The sequence below is a fragment of the Ictidomys tridecemlineatus genome, chromosome 9 (assembly GCF_052094955.1).
Source record: "Ictidomys tridecemlineatus isolate mIctTri1 chromosome 9, mIctTri1.hap1, whole genome shotgun sequence".
In the NCBI taxonomy this organism is placed as follows: domain Eukaryota; kingdom Metazoa; phylum Chordata; class Mammalia; order Rodentia; family Sciuridae; genus Ictidomys; species Ictidomys tridecemlineatus.
Genome location: NC_135485.1, coordinates 30,830,246 through 30,846,808, shown reverse-complemented (window position 1 = coordinate 30,846,808; position 16,563 = coordinate 30,830,246). Strand labels below are relative to the sequence as shown.

The 16,563-nt window shown below is 37.2% G+C and overlaps 2 protein-coding genes across 20 annotated transcripts in view; one reads left to right on the top strand and one right to left on the bottom strand.

The window, feature by feature from the left end:
• Apbb2 (amyloid beta precursor protein binding family B member 2) overlaps positions 1-4,663 on the top strand; it is a 388,124-nt gene extending 383,461 nt beyond the window's left edge. For all 17 annotated transcript variants that reach the window (XM_078021224.1, XM_078021225.1, XM_040292516.2 and 14 more), the window contains one exon: positions 744-4,663. In XM_078021224.1, the coding sequence (XP_077877350.1) occupies positions 744-911 (168 nt within the window). In that variant the 3' untranslated portion in view covers positions 912-4,663. The remainder of the gene's footprint in view (positions 1-743) is intronic.
• The window catches only part of Nsun7 (NOP2/Sun RNA methyltransferase family member 7), a 36,415-nt gene continuing 24,076 nt past the window's right edge, over positions 4,225-16,563 (bottom strand). For 2 of the 3 annotated variants that reach the window (XM_040292518.2, XM_040292519.2), the window contains exons 10-11: positions 8,651-8,774; positions 4,225-8,191 (exon numbers count right to left, since the gene is read on the bottom strand). In XM_040292518.2, coding sequence (XP_040148452.1) covers positions 7,553-8,191; positions 8,651-8,774 — 763 coding nt within the window. In that variant the 3' untranslated portion in view covers positions 4,225-7,552. The remainder of the gene's footprint in view (positions 8,192-8,650; positions 8,775-16,563) is intronic. The other variant, XM_078021237.1, reaches the window with a different exon arrangement.

Sequence of the window (16,563 nt, the reverse complement as noted above, 5' to 3'; positions counted from 1 at the left end):
TTTGACCTGGAGGGGGTTCTGGAAGGTGGTTAACCACTGAGCCACATCCCCAGCCCATTTATTTTTCATTTTGAGATAAGGCGTCACTAAGTTATTGAGGCTGGCTTTGAACTTGTGATCCTCCTGCCTCAGCCTCCTGAGTCGCTGGGATTACTGGCATATGCCACCACTCCTGGCCATCTGAAATCTTATTACATCATTCTTTTCTATTATTTTTAGGGTAGGAAATTGGAACAGGAACAAACATTTATTATTATTTTAGAGATCCTATAAATATGTCTTATTCAATCATTGTCCCCTCTGTAAAGGTTCCCACTCTTTGGCCATTTTACAGTTGAAGAAACAAGCTGAGAGAGAATTAGTAACTACTGGGGCACTCACATCTGATGGTACCCTCTCTCCCATGCTGTCTCTGATGGGAGCTGTAGTTGACACTCTGACCCAAACCTTTTTGTTTTCATTGGCTTGCAGACTATGAGGCATATTAATTGTAAGCTACTAACAGGGAGAGTAAGTAGAAGGTGGAAACAGATGGAAGGAGAGGATGGCAAAATACCTTCGTTGAATCTTTTAGGAGAATTTGAAACGTCCATATTAAGAATAAAACAAACTCTTGAACTTATGTTTAGGACCACCTCTTTGCCTTTCAGGAGTCAACATATTGGTGTTAAATGAAAATCATATTAAACAAGAAGAAAGAATACATTATTAGTTCCCTTAAATTTTTTTTTTGTTTTATTCAGTTACGATATCAGAAGTGCTTGGTAGCCCGGCCACCTTCACAGAAAGTTCGACCACCTCCTCCGCCTGCAGACTCAATGACCAGAAGAGTCACAACCAATGTAAAACGAGGGGTCTTATCCCTCATTGACACTTTGAAACAGAAACGTCCTGTCACAGAAACACCCTAGTTGCATATGTTAAAGGACTGTCATCTTTACCTGAAGATGGAGTAGCTTAAAAAAAAAAAAAAAAAGAACTGATCTCGGCCTTCCATTCCGTTGCTGATGCTTTGTCTTCAGAGAATTCATCTGTACCCGAGCAGTGTTAAGACAGGCATGTTCTCTCGTCTTGCCACCATCTTGTGCTATGAAAAGAAGCATGAATCTTTTTTTTTTTTTCCTGTCAGTAAGTTACATCCTGAGCAGAGGAAGGTCTTTTTCTTACTGTAAATATTGTGAACATTATGACTTCGCACATGCAGAGAAGAATGTGACCCCCGCCCCTCCTAGTGAACAATGCTATGTCCTTGGAGTGAATGATGCCTGCATTCTCTCACTGTCCTCTCAACTGGATCTGTCACAAGCAACCTTCAAGTTCCTGCAGCACTTTGCCCTGTTTTCAACATTGGAAACATGGAGACACTGCATAGCAGATACCATTGAATTGCTGTAAAGATAGGATGACAAGTTGGGGTTTTAGTTTTTCATAAAATTGGACCTGTTGGTTAACAAAACTGGCAGTTGGCATCCGTATAGAAACCAACTGGCAGCTTTCCTTGACGAGCTGTGTGACACATGGACGCCATGTCGTGTCTCCAGCTGATGGTGGGATGTTGGAAAAGAGTGGAACTTTAAAATGGATGAAAAACTAAATTTGAGGAATTAAAATCGAACAAAAAAAATAGCCTTTCTTTTCAGATGGTTTTCAAACTGATTATTTTCAAAAAGAGATTAACAAAATCATAATGCATTTTGGGTGGGACATATTTCAAACTTCTGCCTTACATTGTACAATGCAGCTAGAGAATTATAGTTCACTATGGCCATTCTCTACACAATGATAAGATGAAATACTCCTCATGAACCTCTCATCCTTAGTTTGATGATCAGCCAATATGCAACTTGGAGTTGAGGAAATGCCATTTATATCTGTCATACACTATGATTTGAGGTCTCCTCCACCACTTTAGTTTTCACATCTTAAGAGGTAAATGTTGTGCTAGAATTCCGCAGCTAGCTCAGTCTTATTCTAGTGCTTTTTGTCCAGAAAGCTGTCTGTCCATCATATATTGTCCATGGCAACAAACTACATAAGTTGGACCTTTTCTTGAATTTATGTATTTAATATTAGAATTTATTGAACTCAACTAGATATATTTTAAAATTTATATTTTTTCCATTTTACTTTTAAGATTTAAAAAATTTCATATCAGAGCAAAATATACATAGGAATAATGGGACTATTTAACAGTTTCCCCCAAACAGCATTTTCTTGCTTTTTTAATGTAGATTAGAAACTTAGCTATAAAGATATACCAATTTAAACTCTTGTTGACATTGTTTATTTTGCTAAGATGAATCTCAATATTAGTCTTGTTTACCTTCTAGTGTCAAAATTAACATTTTGACAACATCCAGTTTCAAAAGTAATGCTTTGTTTATATACTTCACTGCTTTGTTCTTGTCAGAATGGTTTCCACATTCTTATCACATTTGAGCCTTATAAAGTAGAAAAGGTACTGAACACATTGGAGAAGTAAGAACACAAAGTACCAAAAGGCTGAACCAACTGGCCTAAGACCTCGCCAAAGTGCATGAGAGCCAGATCCAGGACCCATGCCTCCCAGCTCCCAGCTCTTGCTGTGCTGTGCCCCTCTGCACAGTCAGTCAAGAGGACCCTTTCCAGATGACTGTGGCACAAACAAAGAGCAGATAGGGACACTGTCAGGCAATCTCAGAATTCTCTCCGTAAGTAAAGAAATGTGTGTCCGAATTATTTAGTGGCATTAAATTAATCATAAAATCATTGTCCTCTGTCAGTCCAGGACTGTTTGCTGCCGTGTGCCTCAATGTGCTGTAGAGGACAGGTGTCTCCACTCAGTGCAGCCTCTTCAAATTGATGAGATTTTCCAGAGATGTTACTGTGGTAGAGCTACTTCTCACTCAGACCCTTAGCCACCAGGAAACATGATGGAATGAACAGAAGGCCTTCTGCCTGCTGTTTCCTCACAGAATTCATGGAGGGGGGTGCACAGGGACTGGAATTGTTTGCTGGCACCCTAATGTTATGACAGAAACTATGCTACTTTAGAAATGCATTAAGCTTCTCGCCAACTTGCATACTGTTCTATCCAAAGTAACCGGAGCCATCATGAGAAATCATTGCATTAAGTAAACGTTACTGTGCCCTGTGAAAAGCTTTTTCAAATTCAGTTACGATGATCTTACATCTCCATCTCCACAGTGAAACATTTTAGTGTCATAAACCTCAAAACACTAACCAGGTAATCCATTTTTCTACAGGAAATCTCTACCAGAAGCCCCTGTTCATTTTTTAAGGCATATGTTTGTTTATTTTCAGGATCAAGAATATTGAGCTAGCTTTAAGTAGCAAACTGATTTATATATGCAATTATAGGCTATAATAAGGTGAATGATAGCCTGTATAAACTTTACTACAGATATTTTGTTTTGAGAGTAGTTTTGCATATTAAATGCAGATTGATTTTGTAAAATTAATTATGTTACACGGTATGTTCAGACACTTTCTGCCATGGCCAAAAAGTATATATGAAAGTATGTGTGTATTTGTCTGTGAAAGGATGCCAGTGTTTTACCTGATATCTTAGTGAGACTTCAGTTATCTATGCATTCTTTATATCTGTGATTCTGTAAACAGGCCGCCATGTTCACTATGCCTTGTATGTCGTATCTTTTTTTAATTAACCTGTTAAATACAGCTTAAAATATTTTTATTTTATTTATTCTATTTTTACTGAAATATACTGCATTGTTGTGTTAATATATTATCTTTACTGGATATTATGTCACAATGTATTCAGGTCTAAGTAATCTCAGTGAACTACACATTGCCTAAAAGTTGGTTTTGTAATGATTTGTAGTCACATTTCTATTGGAATATGTAGAAGGCAAAATGCTTAAAGTTCCTTTTATTTTTTAAAAGCAGCTAGCTAGATGCAGTCTTGCCATCTCCTCTGCGTGCTCCTTGGCAGCATCAAGGGGAAGAGCCAACAGGCCTATGACTAAGAACTTGACTTTGTAAACTAAAGCACCCTATGGTGCTTCATTTTTATAACCTTCACAACATGTGTGATTTCATCTAAAGATATATACATATGTCCACACACCTTTTGTTTCCACCTGGCTATAAGGTCACCAATAGCTAATTAGGACCATTGTTTTTTGTCTGTCTTACTGCATGAAGGAACATTAGACTCATTTCCATTAAAACAAGTTCTTGGTGATAAACTGTTGGCACTGCTACTTTTTTTAAAAAAAAAAAATTCATATTGTGAGTTTAAGATGGACACTTGGAAGATGGACACATGTGCTAGGGGCCGCCATGATTCCTTTTCTTGAATGGCGCACTCATTTCACACAAGACTTCATGAACAACATGGAAAATGTTTCCCTGCCTGATTTTAGCACAATTTAATAAAACTACTGGCGCTGTTGGTTGGCCAGACTTACCCTAATACACATTTAACATGGGGTTTACAGCTAGTAAATCGCAGTTTAAGTTATTTCAGTTTCAGGGAAAACATCCTCCCTGCCACCATCAATAAGAGCAGTCCCTGGCAGCCGGCGCCAGCTGTTCATCCTGAAAGGATGTCTTGTTTTTCCTTTTACCCCTTTTACTGTTGACCACTTTTACACATTTAAATGTAATATGTATTGAGAATAAACTTAGCTGCATAAAATGTTTGGCTCATTTATCTGACAACTCAGTCATATATACAAAAATTAGAATTTAGTGTGTCTGAACTAGTCATGTTATTTTTATATTACCTCAAATTAAACTTTTAAGAAATCATATTAGTAATGTAAGATTCTGCTTTGACTGGTGATTGCATCTTTCCACCTGGGAGAATGAGAAGGTAACTAAATTTGAGTCATTACCCTGACCTTGTTTAGTGGACAGACAGCTACCATTCTGGACACACAAGCCTATCGAGTCTTCTGCAAGCAGTCGTTCTAGGGTTAAAGTATTTCAGCACAAAGTCTGTCTCATTTTCTTGAAGAACTTAACCTCAGAGAATGAAGAAGAGAGGTGTATTGGCACTAAAATCCAAAAGGTAGCTAGAAAAACCGACTGAATCTGGTCTAGTTCAACTTTCAGACACACAGAAGAGGACAAGGAAAAGGTAAAGTAGGCACTACTGTTGGTCTTGCATGCCCCCCAGAGTGTTCTCTCTCTCCCTCATCTCCCAAGGGCAGTAACTCAACGAACTTTCATTTTGGTTTCCGGGTTTTTATGATAGTAAATAGTTTCAGGTAAAAATCAACATTTGCTATTGAGATATCTAAACACCAATAATCTGATTATTTTAGTGTTTTGCAAGACTTTTACATTCAAGCAAGTAAAATACCAAACAAAAAATGTTAGTGTGATCCATATTCTTCACTACAATTATCTCATGTAGCTTTTATCCTAAGTTCTTTCCCTGTTTTGTTTACCAAAGTATTTAAATAAGCGATCCTGTCCTGCTTAGAATATTCTCAGATTAAAATGCAAGCTTAATTAATGAATGGTTTAATTTAGAATCTCCATAAATTTCTAAAGAGAAAAATAATTTAGTACCAAGAGGCATGTTAGGAACTACTGAAAATAAGTGACTTCAAAGTTGTGACATGAATCACATGCAGAGGTTATAAAATATCCTGAGCTGTTTCATAACAGTGAGAGTTAACCCAGAAAATACACTTGAAAATAAAAATTTCAGACCCTGTGCTTCTGGACAATGGAATCATTTGCAGCCTAGAGTTGGAGTGAAGCAGGAAAAGGATAAAAGATCCCTGGGAGGGGCTGGGGTGTGGCTCAGCAACAGAGCGCTCACCTAGCACATGTAAGGCACTGGGTTCCATCTCAGTACCACGTAAATAAATAAAGGTATTGTGTCCAACTACAACTAACTAAATAAATATATATATATATTTATATTTTAAATCCTTGGGATGAAATATCAGCTCTTCACTAAACAATGTAAAATTAGGCTATCCTGTCCTCCTAGAGGCATGGGGGTCCCCTAAGCTAGATTTGGGTGGGTGTAATATAATGAAACATCCCCTAATAAGTCTGGCTCAAGTATAAGAAGTCTTGTCTTTGAGCTGGGGCTGTAGCTCAGGCAGAGCACTTGCCTAGCACATGTGAGGCACTGGGTTTGATCCTTAGCACTGCATAAAATAAACAAAGGCATCTGTCCATCTGCAACTTCGAAAAAATTTTTAAAGTCTTTTCTTCACATACAATTTCTAATGAAATGTAATCTTCAGCTAAAGGAAAAATCAATTAGTACTACTAAAATGAAATTCACCATTTTGCTTTTCTCCTCACTTCAAGTGAGAAAAGAATAACATAGCTGAAACAGACCTAAATATTCTACTGAAGTATCACCTGAATTGAGCATTCCAGAATTACTTAAACACAACTGATTCTGAAAATAAAACTTTAAATTCAAATGTCATCAACGTGTCTATGAACTTTAAACAAGATTTATAGTTGAAACCTATTTAACGTTAAACATTTTGTTACTATCATGAAAAATAATCAGTAGACCCAGAAATGATAATCATACCAATATTGGCAGGCAATTGATAATACATTTAAGATGAATTGACATTTAATATAACAGTGCTACAATATATTTTAATTGTGCATCAGAAATGATTTACCAAAGTTTGATTACTGTGTGCCATTTGAAACAATTTGAACATTTTGCTGTATCACCTGATCTTTGAATAGAATCAGAAGTCTTTATAGGTTTCTTCAATAATAGATATCACTTGTATTCTTTGACAATAGATATCACTTTTTTTTAACAGTTTTGTCCTCAGAATTATGAATGTTTTGATGGAAATTTGCTCACAGTCTTTTTTTCAACCGTGTTTGGCATAAACAGGCAGAAGGAAGGGGTGATTGTGCTCACTCAATCCACTCAGGATCCTGGATGCTCTTCCCACGAAAGACCCTCTGAATCGACACCTAAGCAATGCACACATGGCGTTCTGGAACTTCCTGGGCTTCCTACTAGTACTCAAGCTCAGTCATGTTACCAAAACTCATGTCATGCCCTTTTTCAGGAACAGACAAGTACTTAAGAAAAAAAAAAAAATCAATCTTGATTGTGATTGGAAAAGTTCAGCTAGGACTGCTTAGACACTGACAGGGTGTTCCAAGGGTGGTGGGAGGGCCCTGCTTTCAACTGAACGCCCTCAAAAGTGAGTGAAGAGCAGCCTGCTCCAGAGAGACCATGTTTCCCTTCAGGAGAAACTGCTGAGCTTTAGTCCAGACTGGAAGTCAACAGGAGCGAGCCGAGTTCTGACAGTGATTGAGAGTCGACAGCGGGGTGTTCTCCAACAGATCAGCACTGAGCTGCTGCAATCTGAATTCTGCTTGCTTACCCTCTACATTATTGTCTCTCTCCTGTTTTGATTCTCTGAAGGTAATATCACAATTAGAAGATACTAAGTGACAAAAGGATGAGTATCTTGTGTAGCTATATCTCACCTTCTGAGAAATACCAGACTTTGGGAAGAAAAAAAAAAAAACAAAAACGCCTGTTTCTGGCCCTGTCAAAAACATGGGGCAGTCAAAGCCATGGTCGAGGACGCCTAACTAGGGAGGAAGGTAAGTTTTCTTTAGGTTTCTCCCCTCTTCTGGACGCTGATGGTGTGGGAAGGTAGCCAGGCACACCAGTCTTGGGCCTAACCCAGCGATAGTAAAAATGCTGATTTGGGACCTGAGATCTGATCCCTTGAGGACTTTGAAATGGCAACATTACTGGAGGCAAAACGATCTCAATGGGTTTCAAAGCAATCATTTTGTCTTCTGGTCGAGGTCTTGTGAAGTTGGTGTGCCGTTCACACGGCTTGCAGTGACAGGTGTTCTTCGTTAATGTGGGTGTCAAAGGATTGATGGTAGGCTTGCTAGGTTTCCTGGTCTGTGTGGTGGCACCTACTTGAGATGCATTTTTCTGTGGATTAAGTGCTTTTGTTATTAATGCCTCTGATCTGTTAGTACTTGTTTTGGTTTCTCGATTCAGGAACTCGGCAATTTTCATTTGGATGCCATTATTATCATTGGCAGACGGTTTGGGCAATGATGTTTTTGATTTTTTCCTCTTCTTCTCTCGTTTTGATGATTTCCCCAACTCAATCCCGTCCAGTAGCCCTTTTGCTGCAGCTCGGGCCAAAACATCTTTCACAGACACTGTCTCAGATGGGTCCCGCTACAATTAAAGAAGCATTTATTACTGTGGAAGGTAACTATTGTGCATATGGCAAATATATGTCAATGTTTTCAGTGAAAATAAATAGAATATAATATTAAAATAAATGGATTTTAGGCCTAATACATGCCATAAACCTCAGCAGATGACTTCTTTTTAACTTCAGTTCTCCCATTTATAAACCTGATAGAATTACACAGCTAATTTCTTATGTCACAGAAGATGCCCTATGTGTTAACAAACTGCTTACAGAGGTGGGCATAGAGGGCAGGCAAAAAGAAACACAGAACATAAGGTATCGGGATTACTTGCCACAAAGTTTTTTCTTGCCTTTAGTTATTTATGAAATATAAGCACAGCATTTCAAAATGTTCACAGGTTCCTATGTTCCTCTTGTGAGGCTCTGCCATTCCTAATTCCAAAGTATGACATGGACTGGGATTGTTTTTGTCTCCTTACCTCTCTTGTTAAAATAGAAAGAAAACAACCATTGGTAGTTTCAGATTGTTCCATTCTGAAAAACTTATCCTTAGCCAAGTGTATTTCTTTTAAGGAGCATAAAGGAAGAACAGGAGGACTGAGCCTGCAACAGAAATGAACAAGCATGAAACAGCTGGAATGGCTTCTTTCAAAGAGAGGGAAAAAGTATTTTGCAAATAAATTTCTTCCATTATGTTTTACCAGTGATATAAGTAAAACTTCCAAACAAGAAAAAGTGCTGAAGCAGCTTTTCCCAAAATAACACATAAGGAAAAAGCTCTAGTATTTCGTATTAGCTCAGAACTCATTATACTTCCCAAGTTCTGTATCCTTAAACAACTATGCCAACGACAAACTTTTAACTCAAAACTTCTTTCACCACTCAACTAATATGTTATCAAAACAGGTAAATATGTATAGGAGTCACAAAGAGAGAACTCCAAACTTCCTATATTTCTACAATGTCAAAATATGAAATAATAGGACTTCCTTCTTTCAGTTACTTTTGCACAATTATAATAATGTAGTCTATCATTTTAACTACATTATTCTTCCAATAACTTTGTGGGTATTAATGGATGAGTTATAGAGTGTTCAAGAAAGTAATAATAAAAGACTTTATGTCATTAAAAACTAATTTAAAATAAAATTTTGGTTTTTATATTTAATTTCTCACTTAATAGTAAGTTCATGAAAAGGTGATTCTTCTAATTCCATGCTTTTAGTATTAAAATGTATTTACTGTGTCAAAGCATTTTAACACTTAATCCACATGAATTCAAATATCAGGAAACTTTTTTATCAATAATTTTGTCTATCCTGACACTTAAAGCCAGTTTTAAATTTATATTTATTATTTGCCTATTAGGTAAAAAGTGCATGAATAAAACCTTAATTCAAAGAGTTTACAGATTAGTTGAGGAAACGAATCCATTTACAGTAATCTGAAAGAGACCATCTGTGGATGCTGGGCCAACAGAGACAAGATACAGAAGAGAGTAAGGCCAGTTCTTCCTGGCCCAGGCAGAGGGCAAATGTGAAGCCTTGGCAGAGGAAGTGATACTGAAGCTGTGTCTCGAAGAAAAAAAGTAGGTTCCCGGTAACGTAAAGAAGGTGATTCTAGACAGAAAGAAGAGCAGGAAGAAAAGCACATGCGCTGTGAGTATGCAGGCGCGGGCACACCAAGTATTTCCATGGGTCTGTGGCATAAGGTGAGTGATGAGAGAGAGGTTGCTTAGCAAGGGGCAGACACACATGACCTCAGATGACATGCTAAAGAGTCTGACAACAGACGGTGCTAAATAAACAAATGAAGGCAAATGGCAGTGGAACTTATTTGAAATCAAAGAACTACAGGTTCTGAAAGTGAGAGAGCCAGCTGTTCCTCTCACCAACCTCGTAACCAGCCAGCAGTTTCTGAGACTATTCATACAGGTTGAGCATCCCTGATCTGGAAGTCTAAAATCCAGTATGCTTCAAAATCTGAAGGTTTTTGAGTGCAACATGATGCCACAGGTTTAAAAAAAAAAAAAAAAATTCTATAACTGAGCTAATGTGAACAAGCACACTAAAAATACTGCATAAAATTACCTTCAGGCCACGTGTATAAGGTGCCCATGAAACAAATGAATTTTGTGTTTAGACTTGGGCCCATCACCAACATATCTCACTTTGTATATGCAAATATCCCAAAATCCCAAAAGATCCAAAATCTGAAGTACTTCTGGTCCTAAGCATTTTGGATAAGGACACTCAACCTCTATATGCTTGTTCTCTACACAAGTAGAAATTATTTTTAAAAGTTTATTCACTCATATATAGGTTAAGAATACTCAATGAAAATAATTATTTCGTATCAACCTACTTAGCTCCAAAATGTAAATATGAAGGTTTAGATTTTTGTTAATTTTAGTTCACTGATAACATTACTAGTACCTAGAAGAATGCCTGGTGCATACTAGGTATTCAATAAATATTTTCTTAATAAGACATATTATTTATCTACATATATGCTGTCTTTCTTAATAATAGTCCATAATTAAGATTGATCAACTTATCTTCCAGAAACTGCTCCTACAAAATAGTTTCCAAATTCTAGCTTACAGCCCATTTCTTTGAATAATAAAATTAGATCATACCCAGAATCTCACTCATCCCTGATTTAGATGGTGGCATTTTGGATTTTTTTGAGTTGATGATATTTAGATGAAAATTTGGATTTATAGTTGATCCTGGAATGGATATAGACTTTTGGAGAAGCTGAGATGGGTTTTGGAGATGTTGAGGTGGGGTGAGTATATTTTGCATGAAACAAATATCAATGTTGGGAGGCCAGAGAGTAAGCTGTTGTGGGTTGAATAGTGTCCCCCCAAAAATTCATGTGCACTCAAAGTCTCAGAATGTGACCTTATTTAGGAATAGGTCTTTGTAGATAAAATTAGTGGAGATCACACTGGAGTTGGATAAATCCCGAATCTGATACTAGAATTCCTATAAGGAGAGTTCACAGAAACACACAGGGGGCGAAGGACACGTGGAGATGGAGGCAGACAGTGGAGTGAGGCAGCTACAAGGTAAGGAATGCAAAGGAGTGCCAGCAACCGTGGAAGCTAGGAGTGTGAATGGAACATCCTCCATCAGAGGCCCCACAAGGAACTAACCCTACCGACACCTTCATGTAGGACTTCTGGTCTTCAGAACTGTGCAAGAATAAATTTCTGTTGTTATAAGCCCCCAAGTTTGGGGTAATGGGTTTCAAAACCTAGGAAATTAATACATATGACAAAATGGATTTTGCAGATGTACTTAAGGTCTCCAAGATATGAATATTATCTGGGGGGGACCTGATCTAATCATATGAGCCACTGAAAGCCAATCTAGAGGTCAGATGGAATATCTCAAAGATTCAAAACCCAAGTTTGATAGGAAACACCTGTGCTGACATGAAGATGGAGGGAGCTTCATGACAGGGAGTGAAGGCAGCCTTGGAGCTGAGAGCAGTCTTGGGCTGACAGCCAGCAGGGAAGTGAGAACCTTAGTCCCACAACCAGAATGGACTTTGAATGGGCTGTTCTCCAGACACTTCAGCCTGGCTGATATTCTGACCAGAGAACTCAGTTATGACATGACAGTCATCTGGCCTCCAGGATCATGAGCTAATTAATAATTGCTTTTAGCCACTAAGTTTGTGGTAATCATAATAATAATTATTATTATTACTATTATTATTATACATCATTATTATTGTTGTTGTTGTTATTATTATTATTATTATTATTTTGGTATCAGGATTGAACCTAAGGGTACTTAACCACTGAGCCATATCCCCAGCCCTTTTTATTTCTTGCTTTGAGACAGGACCTAGCTAAGTTGCTGAGGTTGGCTTTGAACTTGTGATCCTCCTACCTCAACTTCCTGAGTCACTGAAATTACAGCCGTGCACCACCACACCTGGCTAGTTTGTAGTAATTTCTTAAGCAGAAATAGAAAACTAATACACAATAGCTCACATTGAATAAGGCAGGATGCCAGATGGCCATAGTAGACAGTGGAAGAAGTATTAGACTCAATGATATGAGTCTGCTACAGTGGATATCCTATTTTCCTATTAAATAGACAGGAAAACCCTCCAGATTATACCCTTTATGGGAGCAACAGGGAAATGCTGGTGAGAGGAGCACTGCATAACAGCACTGAGAAGCTCTTCTGTAGGTGAGGACTGACAACCAGAAATGCTGTGACAGAACTGGGCTCACTGACAACAATGAGGATACAAGAATTCTGACACAAGAAAGACCAGAAAAGCCCCCAAGTTTGGGGTAATAGGTTGCCATCAATGGCCAAGTGTGGACACTACTGATTATCATAATAAGTACCAAGGAGTAGTAGCAATCTAATTCCTCTCAAGCAATGCTCACTTTCCTTAGCTTCCACCTTAACTAGGTAACAGAATATCTAAATAGAGAACATAACCTAGCCCTCAAGCTCAAGGACTGGTCAGTATTAGAAAATACTTAGCTCCCCACCATGTTAAAATGACAGATGAGAACAAACATTTGATCTGATCAATTAAATGCTACAAAGGCATTTGATGAAACTAGGTATCCATTAGGAGTTTAAAAATCTCATCGTGGTACTGGCTTAATTATAGACACACAGATCAATGGGACAGAATGAGAATCCAGAAAGAAGCTCATACATTGATAATTTTTCAACAAGGAGGCCAAGACCATTCAATCAGGGAAAGAACAGTGTTTTCAACAAATGGTGCAGATACAACTGCACAGCAACATGCAAAAGAGTAGTCAGACCACCGTTTCATACTATATGAAAAAATTAATCAAAATTAATCAAAATGGATCATAGACCTAAATTTAAGAATTAGATTAAAAACTAAGGCATAAAGCTTTAGACACAGGCAAACAAAAAAAACATAAGCTATACTTCACTGAAATTTTAAAAATGTATGCATCAAAGAACCCTATAAGGAATCTAAAAAGTAACCGACAGAATGGAAAAAAATTGCAAATTATTATGTGTAAGGGTCTGGTATACAAGAGATTCTTTTAACTCAACAATTTAAACTAACCTAATTTTAAAACTGGGAACAATGCCAGGTGGGATGGTACACACTTATTATCCCAGAAACTTCTTCCAAGGCAGGAGGATTGCAAGTTCAAAGTCAGCCTAGCATATACATGGTCCTGGGTTCAATTCCCAGCACTGCAAAATAAAACTGTCAATAGACATGTGTCCTGTGAAGATATGTAAATGACTAATAAGCATATGAAAAGACACTCGGCATCATTTTTTAAAATTATTCATTTATTTTTATGTGGTGCTGAGGATCGAACCCAGTGCCTCACCCGCACTAGGCGGGCACTCTACCACTGAGCCACAACCCCAGCTCTACTCAGCATCATTTATCCTCAGAGAAATGCAAATCAAAACCACAATGGGACATTATTTCACACTCTTGAGGCTCGCCAGGGGAAAAAAGAGATAGAGAGGGAGAGAGAGAGAGAGAAAAGAAAAGAAACAAGCCTTGTAAGAATGTCAAATGATACAACCACTTTGGAAAGTGCAACAGTTCCTCAAATGATTGAAGAGTTACCATTTTACCCAGTAATTTTACCCCTAGGTATATAGCCAGGAGAAATGCAAACTTATGTCTGCACAAACATATGTACAAAAATATTACAACAACATTATTCTTAGCATCCTAAAGATGGAAACAATCTAAATGCTCATCAACTGATGAACAGATAAAATGTGATATATCCATACAATGGAGTGGTACTCAGCCTTCAAAAACAATGAAGTTCTCAGACTTCTACAACATGGATGAACCTCAGAAACATCATGCTAAGTGAAAGATGCCATTTTAAGCTGGGCATGGTGGCACACGCCTGTGATCCCAGCTGCTCAAAAGACTGAGGCAGGAGGATCACAAGTTCAGTTTGGTGAGACCTTGTCTCTAAATAAACAATAAAAAGGGCTGGGGATGTGGCTCAGTGGATAAGTACCCCTGGGTTCTATCCCTGATACCGAAAAAAAAAGAGAAAAAAAAAAAGGCCATTTTGAGGGGATGGGGAAGGAGTATTTGCAGAAAAACTAAAGCTTGATCAACACTTTAGTCAATTATTAAATATAAAAGAGAAAATTTTTAAAGTATTAAAACTGGCAAAAGCATTTATAGGGGTTAGCACATAGCTCAGGGATAGAGTGCCTGCCTAGCACGCACAGGCTCTGGATTGATCCCCAGTACTACCAAAAATAAGTAAGTAAATAAAATGTGTAGTTTATATGAAAATAGCTAAAAGCAATAATATACAATAAGATAAAAAAATGAATAATTCAGTTGAAGAAGTGGCAAAGTATATGAACATAAAATTTACAAATTAATAACAACTATGACAATAAAAACTACTGAACATTTAGTATGTGCCAGGTACTGTTCATGTGTTCATGTATTTAACCTCCACAAAATCCTACTGAGGTAGTTAATGTAATCAATCATATTTAATCTAATTTTAATTTTTTTCCATGCTGAGGATCTTACCCATATGCTAGGCAAACTCTCTACCACTGAGCCACATCCCGTGTCCTCATTAACTCTGTTTTACATCATCCTTTCCCTCCTCTCCATTCTCAATACCCTCCTCCCACTTACACCTGTTACCTACCTTGTTTTAGTACACTGTCCTGGAATGTTAATTACGATCTACAAGAGGCTAAACAAAGGAACAACCCAAGAATGCAACTGTCTTCTCCCATGGTAAGAAATCTTTAATTGGGTGTGAAACTCTGGCAAGTGCTCACCACTGAGATGCATCCCCACCTCCACCCCCAAAGCTCTGTTCTTGAATTAGCTTGCTTCTTTTTTCTTTCTTCTCCTCTCCCTTCCCCTCCCTTCCACCCTTCCCTTCCCTCTCCTTCCTCTATTCCGGGCCTTTCTCCCTCCTCTTCCCTCCTTTCACTTATTTATTTCTATGTATCTATGTTAAAATTAAAACTGAGAGGTAAATCACATTAGCATGTTTCTTTGAATTAAAAAATAAAGTCAGACTTTTTTTTTTTTTTTTTTTTTGGTATTGGGGATTGAACCAGGGGCCTTGAACATGGTAGAAAAGTACACTAGCCTGAGCTATATCCCCAGCCCCTAAAATCAGACTTTTTTTAAAAAGGTAAATCTGGTTTTGACAATGAGAACTAGTCTTATAAAGTAAGTAACAAATGCATCATTTTTCCTTAAATTAAATAAATGAATCTGCAGGTCCAAAGATTTGATAGAAATATATTTAAAATATAAGTAATATAATATTCTAAAAAACTATATTTCACAACTTTTAAACTTATGAAAAATGTTAAACATCAATTTTAAAACATAGAAGACACATAGTTATTCAAAAAAATTTTAGGGAGTTGAGAAAACATGTTTGAAGACCACTCCCCACTACACTGGCCAGTCAGTCAACTGAAACATGCTCAGCCTCACAGAAAAATAAAGTTGGTCAACAGTGAGATCTTATCTTTTCATCCCTCAGATGGGTAAAGATTTAAAAGTCTGATGAAATTCAGCATTTATGAAGCTGCAGGGAAACAGATTTATAAGAGTTACTATTTTGGTGGGTCATTTAACAATAGCAACTAAAGCTTAAAATATGCGTATTCGTTGCTGCTGGAAAAAAATCTAGAAGTCTACAAGTCAAGCTGTTAAAAACAGTTATATTCAAGAGGGTGGAATTTGGAAAATTTTTATAGATTAGTATTTTGTAAGGTGAAATTTTTACAATAGAGGATGGAAGCAGGATGCATTGGGCTAAAGTACTATGATGACTAAAGTCCAGAATGAGTCGCATATTTCTAGGACAGTGGAAGGAAATGGAAGCAACAGGTGGATGGGTGATCAGAGTAGATAACACCTAATGTTATTTAATCATGCAGTATCTAAACATGCAATACTTATTCAACTCTTAAGTTCTACAACTTTAGGATATTAAGAAATGATTCTTACAGACCATCTGTTATATTTCACTAATTTTTCTTAATGTCCACAGTTCAGAGTGTAGTGTTAATGCTCTTTCTCTCTATCCCTAGCTTATTGCAGCATTTTTCCATAGATAACTCAGTTATTTTTACCTCAATTCTGATGGATACCAAAGATTACAAGAGCTTAAGAAATGTCTATTTTCAGATATGATTTTCTGTCTATTTTCTAAGAATATTTTATATATTAATTTGTATTCTATGGAGGTATACATGTATCTAAATCAGGAACATAAAATTTGGACCCAGTTTACCCAGAAACCAATCAAAACAAGTCCAAAATGCTTTTAACTTTAACAATAATAACAAAAACAAAAGAATCTTTTAATATGCAAGAAAATGTT